Source organism: Nicotiana tomentosiformis, unplaced genomic scaffold, assembly GCF_000390325.3.
Source record: "Nicotiana tomentosiformis unplaced genomic scaffold, ASM39032v3 Un00008, whole genome shotgun sequence".
NCBI classification, from domain to species: Eukaryota; Viridiplantae; Streptophyta; class Magnoliopsida; order Solanales; family Solanaceae; genus Nicotiana; species Nicotiana tomentosiformis.
The window spans coordinates 980216-992125 of NW_027174567.1; the positions used below are offsets into that span (position 1 = coordinate 980216).

General features: G+C 39.2%; 1 protein-coding gene across 1 annotated transcript; it reads left to right on the forward strand.

Moving 5' to 3' along the window:
* Nucleotides 1-5877: 5877 nt before the first annotated feature.
* On the forward strand, nucleotides 5878-11695 carry LOC104110805 (uncharacterized). Its single transcript, XM_009620356.4, has 2 exons — nucleotides 5878-6282; nucleotides 11418-11695. The coding sequence occupies exon 1, from the start codon at nucleotides 6012-6014 to the stop codon at nucleotides 6270-6272; it is 261 nt and encodes an 86-aa protein (XP_009618651.1). The 5' UTR covers nucleotides 5878-6011; the 3' UTR covers nucleotides 6273-6282; nucleotides 11418-11695.
* The last annotated feature ends 215 nt before the right edge of the window (nucleotides 11696-11910 follow it).

Genomic DNA, 11910 nt, shown 5'->3' on the forward strand with positions numbered 1-11910 from the left:
CACCCGGAATCCACCCGAGGCCCTCGGGACCTCAACCAAATATACCAACAAGTCCTACAACATCATACGAACTTATTTGAAACCTTAAATCACATAAAACGAGGCTAAAACCACGAATTATGCTCCAATTCAAGCTTAATGAAACTTAAAATTTCCAATTTCTACATTCGATGTCGAAACCTATCAAATCAAGTCCGATTGACGTCAAATTTTGCACACAAGTCACAAATGACATAACGGAGCTATGAAAATTTTCGTAACTATATTCCGACTCCGGTATCAAAAAGTCAACTCCCCGGACAAACTTTCAAACTTAAATTCTTGTTTTAGCCATTTCAAGCCCAAATTTCACTACGGACTTCCAATCACGCTCCTAAGTCCAAAATCACCATACGGAGCTGTTGGAATCATCAAAATTCTATTCCGGGGTCGTTTGCACATAATTTGATATCCGGTCACTATTTGATCTTAAACTTTTTAATTCTTTCATCAAAATTCCATATCTCGGGCTAGAGACCTCGGAATTTGATTCCGGGCATACGCCCAACTCCCAAATCACGATACGAACCTACCGGAACTATCAAAATACTTATCCGAGCCCGTTTGCTCAAAATGTTGACCAAAGTCAACTCAATTGAGTTTTAAAGCTCTAATCCACATTTTAATCCATTTTCACATAAAAACTTTCCATAAAATTTTATGGATTGCGCACGCAAGTCGATGAATGATAAATAGTATTTTTCGAGGTCTTAGAACACATAATTAATTATTAAATTTAAAGATGACATTTTGGGTCATCACTACACTAGTTCCATCTTGCTGATTTCTCCGAACTTTAACTCCTTGAGCAACTGCTTGACCCAAACTAACTCACACGTCATCATAGCCATGGCCCAATATTCGACTTCGGCGCTATATTCAACTATATTCTGTTTCTTTCTCTTCCACGAGACCAAATTACCTCCTACTAGAACACAATATCGAGACGTAGAACGTCTATCAAAAGGTGATCCTGCCCAATCAGCATCTGTGTACCCAACAATCTGCTCGTGGCCTCGATCCTCGAATAGTAATCCTTTGCCTGGAGATGACTTTATATACCGAAGAATGCAAACAACTGCATCCCAGTGACTATCACAGGGAGAATCCATAAACTGACTTACAACACTTACCGGAAAAGAAATATCAGGTCTAGTCACTGTGAGGTAATTCAATTTGCCAACCAACCTCTTATATCTCGTAGGGTCTCTACGAGGCTCCCCCTGTCTAGGCAGAAAATTAACATTCAGATCCATAGGAGAGTCAATAGGTTTGCAACCCATCATTCCAGTTTCCTCAAGAATGTCTAAGGCATATTTCCGCTATGAAATAACAATACCTGAGCTAGACTGAGCGACCTCAATACCTAAAAAATATTTCAATCTGCCCAGATCCTTAGTCTGGAAGTGCTGAAAGAGATGTTGCTTCAGATTAGTAATACCATCCTGATTATTACCAGTAATAAGAATATCATCAACATAAACCACTAGATAAATACACAGATTAGGAGCAGAATGCCGATAAAACACAGAGTGATCAGCCTCACTACGAGTCAGGCCGAACTCCTAAATAATTGTGCTGAACTTACCAAACCAAGCTCGAGGGGATTGTTTCAAACCATATAGTGACCTGCGCAATCTACACACACAACCATTAAACTCCCCATGAGCAACTTGCTCCATATAAACTTCTTTCTCGAGATCACCGCGGAGAAAAGCATTCTTAATGTCTAACTGATAAAGAAGCCAATGATGTACAACAACCATGGACAAAAAGAGACAAACATATGCTACTTTAGCCACAGGAGAGAAAGTATCACTATAATCAAGCCCAAAAATCTGAGTATATCCTTTTGCAACAAGACGAGCCTTAAGCCGATCAACTTGGCCATCAGGGCCTACTTTGACTGCATAAACCCAACGACAACCAACAGTAGACTTACCTGCAGGAAGAGGAACAAGCTCCCAAGTGCTACTCGCGTGTAAAGCAGACATCTTGTCAATCATAGCATGTCGCCATCCTGGATGAGATAATGCCTCACCTGTAGACTTAGGGATAGAAACAGTGGACAAAGAAGATATAAAGGCATAATGAGGTGACGACAGACGATGATAACTTAAACCGACATAATGGGAATTAGGATTAAGTGTGGATCGTACACCTTTGCGGAGTGCAATTGGTTGACTAAGAGGATATAAGTTCGCAGTAGGTGCAGAATCTGATGTGGGGCGTGAATCACCTGGGCCTGATGCTGGATGTGGACGACGATGATAAGTCAAGAGTGGTGGAGCTGCAGAAGGTTGAACTGGATTATGTAGAGGAACTAGAGCTATAAGTGGTGGAGCTACAACCAGAGCTGTAGGTGGTACAACTGGAGCTATAGGTGGTGAAGCTACAACTGGAGCTATAGGTGGTGGAGCTACAACTGGAGCTGTAGGTGGTGGAGCTGGAGTGACTGAATCTCTAAAAAATGAAACTGGTAGAACCTCAAAAATATCTAAGTGATGACCTGAACCTGTGAAGTATGATTGGGTTTCAAAGAAGGTAACATCAGCGGACATAAGGTACCGCTGGAGGTCAGGAGAGTAGCATCGATACCCCTTTTGTGTTCTCAAGAAACCCAAAAATACACACTTAAGAGCACGAGGAGCTAACTTATCTGTTCCCGGAGTAAGGTTATGGACAAAACAAGTGCTTCCAAATATACAGGGTGGAAGAAAGAACAAAGGTAAGTGAAGAAACATGACAGAGAATGGAACTTGGTTCTGGATAGCTGAAGATAACATACGATTAATAAGATAGCAAGATGTAAGAACTCCATCCCCCAAAAAACGCAATAGAGCATGAGATTGTATGGGTAGGGTACGAGCAGTTTCAATAAGATGTCTATTCTTTCTTTCAGCTACCGCATTTTGTTGAGATGTGTACGGATAAGATGTTTGATGAATAATCCCATGAGATTTCATAAACTGCTGAAATGGGAAAGACAAATACTCTCGGGCATTATTACTACGAAATGTGCGAATAGAAACCCCAAATTGATTTTGAATTTCAGCGTGGAAGGTCTGGAAAATAGAAAACAGCTCAGATCGATTTTTTATCAAAAATATCCAAGTGCACCTGGAATAATCATCAATGAAACTGAAAAAGTAGCGGAATCCCAAGGTGGAACTGACCCGACTAGGACCCCAAACATCTGAATGGACTAAAGTAAAAGGTGACTCTACTCGATTATCAAGACGCTGAGGGAAATGTGTGCGGGTATGCTTACCAAGATGACATGACTCACACTCTAGAGCTGACAAGTGAGATAAACCAGATACCATTTTCTGAAGTTTTGACAAACTGGGATGTCTCAACCATTTGTGTAATAAATCTGGTGAATCAGTAACATGACAAGTTGTAGAAGGAAGACAAGATGCGAGTCCATGTGATTTAGCAAGGATAAGATAATAAAGTCCGTTTGATTCACTCCCGGTACCAATGATCCACCCCGTACTACGTTCCTGTATAAAAACATAGTCATCAAGAAATAAAATAACGCATTTAAGTGATTTGGCTAGGCGACTAACAACTATGAGATTAAAAGGACTATTGAGAACATAAAGGACTGAATCTAAAGGTAAGGAAGGAAGTGGGCTTGCTTGACCTATTGCAGTTGCCATAGTTTGAGACCCATTGGCCATTGTGACTTTTGGAAGAGATTGAGAATACGAAATAGTAGTGAAAAGAGATTTGTTACCAGAAATATGATCTGAAGCATCTGAATCAATGACCCAAGACTCAGAGGATGAAGATTGGAAGAAACAAGTCACACTATTACCTGTTTGAACAACAAAAGCTACCTCGGAAGATGTCTGCTTACATGCTTTATACTCAAGGAACTCAATATATTCTACTAAAGAAACCATCTGACTATTCATTGCATCGGTTCCCATGTCGCTATAATTTATAGTAGTAGGGTTAACTTTAAATAGTGAAAATAAGTAACTCTTGTAAGAAAACTGAAGAAATAGCTTGAAAAACACTATTTACAGCAGGAAAAACAGAACATTGTTCTGTACCGGAAACACTGCAGCTCTCCGAAAAATTCCAAAGTTGTCGAAATTTATCATAACCAGGATGGATAGACTCGGAATTCCTTTGGGAGCAAGCTGTTCTGAAGAAATATTTTCAAAAAATGGCTGGAAAGGTCATTGTTCATGCCGAAAAAATATAAAAGTGGTCGGAATTTAATTTGAATTAGATGGGTAGGCTCGGAATTTTGAGGAGAGCACACTGTCCTGAAGAAGCTTTGCGAAAAATGGTCGGAACCCTCGCCGGAAAAGTTATTGTTGCCGGCGCGTGGAGGAGCGTGGCGGCTTTTCTGCCGGATAAAATTTCAGGGGTTGGTCGTCAGAGGGTGATCTACCTCATGGTGGTGTTGGTTTTAGCACAACACCGACAGAAAGTGACTTTCACTTAGACAAGCCTTAGGTCACCGAAAAAATTGCACGATGACTAAGTTCTTTCTTCCCGGTTAACGCTGGAATGACGCACAACAATCTTTTCTCACTAATGCTCTGATACCATGTGAGAAAGCACGAGAGAAAATATGTTATTGATATTGGATGATAAATACAATACAAGAGGTCCCTATTTATAGCTATACACTACAAGGAGATATTACTCATCTTCCAATGTGGGACAAGGCTACACTATACATATCTATAAACTAACAAGTATATATATATATATATATATATATATATATATATATATATATATATATATATATATATATATATATAGATATTTTAACTGGTTAGTTGTTGTGACTTATAATACTTTTAAGTATTTTCTAAATATGTAAATTTTATTTTTAAAAATTAAAGATTATATGTCCGAATTTACACCAAAAACTAGTCAGTTTGACCCTCGTATTCTGATGAAGTTTACATAAATTGAGACGAAAAGAGTACAAAGTATGTTCTCCCACTCCATCTTCTTCTTGAATTAATAGACCTCTCTACCTCACCCGACCATGATAAACCCACGTCCCTATTTTTTTGGTAACAACTGTAAATATTACACTTTCTTAGAAAGTTGTTTTAATTAACTCAAAGATACAGGGGAGTCCAAACATACAACTATCTACGCGTTTGGTAAACACTCAAAGTGATTATAAGCTAAAATCAGTCATAAGTCATAAGCTGGTCACCCCAAACTTATGGCTTTTCAGCTTATAAGCACTTTTAGTTTGACCAACACTTTTACTAGTTTATCCTTAATAATATATTCTAATTCACAAAATACTTTTCCCAAAATAAATTTCTTGACTTTCTCTTCATTCCATATTCGTTATTAATTCTTTTCTTTACAAAGAAATTTTTAATTTATAATCTTTTGAAAAAAATTCAAGGGTATTTTAGTCATTTTAACAAAAAAATAGTTTATCCGTACTTTTTAATCAAACACATCAACTGCTTATTATCAGTTTCAGCACTTCTATCTAAACACGTAAATGCTTATTTTAAAAATCAGTTTCAGCACTTTAAAATATTTTTCAGCACTATAAACTTATCAGCTATTTACAATCAGCTAATCCAAACGGGCTCTATGTTATATGTAATCTAGAGTGAAAACAAAAAAATGTTGGTTGACGGTTGTTGGTCTCTTAGGGTGATAATGTTTCTACTTACAAATCTAGGGGGTTATAAGATATTCACAAACTTTAAAAGGGTAATTGGCAAAAGGGAACAATTCGGGGGATGCTTATGCATTCTCCCTTTTAACTTTATTGTTAGATCGCCGAATAACATAGAATTCGAGGGTCTTGTACGCACTTGACCGAAACTGTTAGCAAGATTTTTGATTTTTTTCGCAATACTTTATCCAAAGTAGTTCAAACTGAGTGAAAGTAGTTCCTACGGGAAAATCTTCAATTCTAGGGTTAGGGTTTCAGATCTGAGCAAAATCATTGGGGGAAGGATATGGCGATGAGAAACTTTTACAACGAGATCAAGGGCATGAGAGTGAAGGAGGTGGGGACTTACCTCAAGCCGATGTTCTCCGTGGGTTACGCGAAGAGTGCTGTGAAGAGGGGATTGGATAATTACCATGCCAAGTACATCCAAACCAGCTCCGTTGATCCCGTCTACCACGTCTGCTTCGGAGGCATGGCTTTCTCCTACCTCGTCGCCCTTCCCGAAGAGCGACGCCACCTTGAACACAAGCAACACGCCAACCATTGATCCTCCCGAGGTATCTTTTTACTTCACTTGAATTTAGCTATTAAATTGACATTGAAATAGCGCCTTTATACAGTTTTCATTGAAATCCTGGGGTGAAATCTAGTAATATTTATGTTATATATATAAATAGGTTTGGCTTACTAGCTATACTGTTTGCTACCTAAGATATATATTAAAATGGATCAGCCGGTGAATTTAGAAGCTAAGGCTCCCGGCAATCTGTATCGTGTGGGAAGCATATTCTTCACTTCACACTGATTGGCGCATTGCATCACTTCACATTTAGCAATCACAGTTTTTTTATTTTCGCGGGGACATCGAACCATTTCTACATGTTCTCTTAGGATCCTTTCGAACTAGGGATATCTCATTCACGTAGTCCATTTGTGAGAGAGGAGATAGCTTGAGCAGATTTTGATTTTTATACTTCAAATTTGCTCAACTTGTGTGCCGTTAATGCTAGTTTGTTTCCTCTATTGTTTTCTTTGGAGGGTTGGTAAGGTGAAACTTCTTTTAAAGGTCACGAGGTTGATGAAAAAGAACATATAATAATACTTTGGTAGTTGGAGTGTCAACATTATCCTGTTGAAGATGCTATAATATTTGTGGGCCGCAGTCTAAGGATATGTTTGATATGTTTTGCGAAGCACTTGGGTTCCCCTTAGAGTCAGTATTTGAAGGAGGATTGATTGTGGATTCTGAAAGAAAACAGTTTATAGCCTGCAGGAATATGGTCCATCCAATGATCAGCAGAGCTGTGTCTTTCTCTAAGTGCCAATCGTAGTTGTGGTTAGATCTTGGAACTTAGAGTCACAAGGATATTCTTTGATTTGAATTTTTTATGATTTTGTCCTAATTCTTTTATTTTCCCGTGCTCTCTCCTTCGTCCTAGTCTCCTAGACTCTAGTTCCATCCTCCTGTGTACCTAGTTTTAAAACGTGATGTCTTCTACTCTTCATTTAATTTTTTGTTTTTCTCCCATGCTGGAAATCAAATCTAGTTTCTTTGTTTGCACGTGTGTGCATTCTCCCTCAACTCCTCATCTATTTGTTGTAAAATGTGTCATCTTTCTTTTCGCTGCATATTTCCCTCCTTAACTCATCTACTTTATTGTAACTTGTATCATGTGCAAATTGTATTATTTACGTGCATCATGTTTTTACAGTGGTTTACCACTGTGCAGGGCACAAAGGAAAGCCTTTTGTTCTAAGGCAATCATGTGACACTGTATTTATTTAGGGTGTCATTTCTTTACAGTGATTTACCACTGTGCAGAACTCAAAGGAGAAAGCCTTTTGTTCTAAGGCAATCATGTGACCTTAAGAAACAGTAGGAGGAGAGGAATAAATGAATACTGCAATTTTTTCGTTAATTCTAAAAAATTAATCAATACTGCATTCTCTCTCTGTGTGTGTGTCTAGGCTTATCATTTGATAAGTTTTGTAATTTATCTCGTCATAGAGAGAAGAGAACAGGCTAAAAGAATTTGCAACCACCCTTTGTTATTTGGCTCATCCTAGTGAGTGAGAGAACAAGCTAAGAAAAGGATAACCAATTAGCTTGTTTGGGCACATACTGAGTTGCAACTACCCTTGGGCTAATGATAATGATTGTAAGAATTTCTTCATTTGTATCCATTATTCAGGCAATGATAGAAAATTGTTGTGCTTGACTTAATGATTTATCAACTCATGAGCTGCAATTGACATAAGATAGTTGCTGAGTTGCAACTACCCTTGGGGTAATGACCATATGCAAGATGATAATGTTTCTAATAATTTCTTCATCTATATCCATTATTAGGGCAATGGTGATAGACAATTGTTGTGCATGACTTGATGATTTATTAACTCATGAACTGCATTTTGACGTAAGATAGTTGCTAAATTGTCTCCATTTTCGCCTCGCTATTATTCGTGCACTAAGCAAGCAACTTCATACATGACTTTCCTTTCTTATTTATCCTTGCAAACTATAATTTTTATTTTATTTTATAATGAAGAGTATATTCTTCACAGTAGCATCGGGATGATTTACAAGTTACCAAAATGTGAAGAGTCCTCCAAACATCTTTTCAGCTTATCTGTCCATTGATAGGAGGGTGTGGAGGTCGAGGATTAGGGTAGTAGATTAGTAAGTAGTCGAGTGTATTTTTTTTCCAAATCTGTAATTCTTTTCCATAGCTGTAGTACTAGTGTTATCCTCGTATTCCCTATTCTTATATCTCTATTATTACCTGATGTTTCTTTTGCTTCGGTTATATTATTTTCTGGATGTTGTTGCTGCTTCTCTTTCCCTTGCTCTTTGTCATAACTGCTGTGATTTTGCTTTCATTGAGCCGAAGGTCTACCGGAAACTACCCCTCTACCTTCACAAGGTAGGGTCAAGGTCTGTGTACATGCTAATCTCCCCAAACTCCATTTGTAGGAATACACTGGGTATGTTGTTGTTGTTATTGTTTACAGTCCTATGATTATACCCAAAAAAAAAAGATTCAACATACATCTAGTTTTTAGTACTGGGTTTGAAGCTGAAGTCTCCCAAAGCATCTGGTGTTCATTTTCTTTCTTAGTTTCCAAAAAATGCAGTAAGGTATTGCTTGCTATCTCTCCTTCCCCCCCTTCCCTTTTCCATGTTCCATGCTCTCCGGCTTACAAAAGCTTCAAGGCATTGTCCATGGTGTAGAAAAGATATTGAGAAACATACACCTTATATTTCTGGCCATAGCACAATGTAGGAACAAGTGTTTTACAACCTCTACATTTGAGTTTCACAGGCAGCATTTGCTGCAAAGTTTGAACCCTCTTTTCATCAGATTTCGAGTTAGGCAAGGCTTTTACATCACTGTCGAGCTGTAGCATGCCACTTTAAACCTTGCTAAGTAGTCCATCAGCGGCTAAACTTATACTCTCAGTTTGTGTCATGTTATTCTTTAATGTGGGTAAACACTACAACAACAATAACCCAGTGTAATCCTACAAGTGGGGTCTGGGAAGGGTAGGATGTACGCAGCCTTATCCCCTACCCTGGAAGGACAGAGAGACTGTTTATGATAGACTATTGGCTATAGAAAGGATGGAAGAAACACTGATAGCAAGTAATATCAATACAAGGTATTGGAAAACAAAACCCAAGATGACAAAAGAAAGTATGAAAAAAGTACTAATAGTCGGTAATAACAGTACAAGATATGAAATGATTAGCAAACTAAAGATAAAAGGGATACCAAACTAACACTAATACTCTAGGACTATGGAAGACACAAGAAAATGCTCAACTACCTACTAACCTTCTACCCTAATTCTCAACCTCCACACCCTCCTATCAAGGGTCATGTCCTCAGTTAGCTCCATCCGTGCCATGTCCCGCATGATCACCTCTCCCCAAGACTTCTTTGGTCTACCTCTACCCTTCCTCTTACCCCTCAAGGCCAACCTCTCACAACTCCTGACTGGGGCATCTGTGCTTCTCCTTTTAACATGCCCGAACCATCTTAGCCTCGCCTCTCGCATCTTTTCCTCCACATGAGCCATTCTCACCTTGCCCTGAATAGCTTCATTCATAATTCTATCTAACCTAGTATGCCCACACATTTCAACATCCTCATTTCAGCTACTTTCATCTGCTGGACATCGGAGTTCTTGACTGGCCAGCACTCTGCCCAATAGACATAGTCGGTCTAACCACTACCTTGTAGAACTTACCTTTAAGTCTCAAAGGCACACTCTTATCACACAAGACAGCGGAAGCGAGCCTTCCCTGCTCCACCCTGCTCCGATACGATGTGATCTCCCCATCATTCTGAATTATAGACTCAAGGTACTTGAAACTCTCTCTTGGGAATGACTTGCGTATCAAGCCTCACATCCCTCTCGTCCGCTACCTGGGTAACACCGTTGAACTTGCACTCCAAGTATTCTGTCTTGGTCCTGCTCAACTTGAAACCTTTAGACTCAAGGGTATGTCTCCAGACCTCCAGCCTCTCGTTAACACCACCTCGCGTCTCATCAATCAGAATTATGTCATTTGCAAATAACATGTACCAAGGCACCTCCCTTTGAATGTGCCGCGTTAGTGCGTCCATTGCTAAGGAAAACAAAAACGGGCAAAGTGCTGACCCCTGATGCAACCCCATCTCAACCGGAAAATATTCAGAGTCTTCTCCTACTGCCTTTACCCGTGTCTTCGCTCTATCATACATGTCTTGGATCACTCTAATATACGCTACAAGCACTCCTTTAGCCTCCAAATATCTCCATAGAACCTCTCTTGGAACTACTTTGTCATAAGCTTTCTCTAGGTCAATGAACACCATATGCAAGTCCTTCATCGCCCTATACTGCTCCACCAATCTCTTCACAAGGTGAATGGCATCAGTAGTCGACCGTCCCGGCATGAAACCAAACTGATTCTCGGAAATGGACACACTCCTCCTCATCCTCCCTTCTATCACCCTCTCCCAAACTTTCATCGTATGGCTTAACAACTTGATATCCCTATAGTTGCAGTTTTGGATATCCCCATTGTTCTTGTACAATGGAATCATCGTACTCCACTCCACTCTTCAGGCATCTTCTTCGTCCTAAAAATGACGTTAAACAACCTAGAGAGCCATTTCAAACCCACGCTCTTCCAGAATTCCATAGGGATCTCGTCTGGCCCGGTCGCTCTACCCTTACTCATCCTGCGCATAGCCCCTACGACCTCCCCTACACTTATGCGTCTATCGTACCCAAAATCCTGAAGTCACTCCGAGTACTCCAACTCACCTAGCACAATGCTCCTATCTCCCTCTTCATTCAAGAGTTTACACAACTGCTCAGTGGAAAGAGTATTTTCAACTTTGGAGTTATTGCATTGATTTATTTACTTATTAATATATTTCTTACGTTCATACTTCTAAGTAAAATCTCAATCTTGTAGACATTGGGTACTCATGTATGGTATATCTCCTCAGAAGTTGAACTACTATTGCAATTTTCTTATGGAAGTTTTACTAAAAGTCTTGTTGAATGAGAAAGTGTTTTGCAACTGTAAAAATACCTCTGAAGTACACCCATTGGTTGAATGTGTTTTAGAGTAGTGTTCTATATTCTTGCCAACGGTTGTATGTTAAAGCTCATCCATTTTTGCCTTTCTTGACAGGTCTCTTGGGAGTCGGAGATGGTTCAGCGAAGGACTTAGCATTGGTGTTTGTCGGTTGCTTTCTGTTTCCTTTTCCTAATGTGTGCAAAATGTGGTTCATTTTGACTGATGAAAATAAAATTTGTCGTACTGCAAGTTCCTAACGTGTATGCGTTTATACTTAGTATTGTCATGCCTGGAATAGGCAAAACTGGTTTTGGGTTGTTTTGCGCCCGTTTTAAGGACTGGGTGTAAAGATTTTTGCTGCGTCCCAATATCTACAGCATGTTATCTGATAATCTCATTATGTTGTTACCTTGCTTACGCTACTCTTGAAAATCATTTTTGGCGAGTTCTGGCGAGTTCTGGGAACACATGCCTCTGGCCAAGTATGGGAGACCTGGCTACATCTGTTATACTATTAATCATGGCCAGATTGTAGTATGGAGACAATAAATACAGAGGTACAAGTAATGAAAAGCTAGACGTGAGAAAAAGGTCAAGTGGCATTCTT

Excerpts from the sequence above, each read along its gene's own strand:
- LOC104110805 (XM_009620356.4), top strand. The coding sequence starts at position 6,012 with ATGGCGATGAGAAACTTTTACAACGAGATCAAGGGCATGAGAGTGAAG.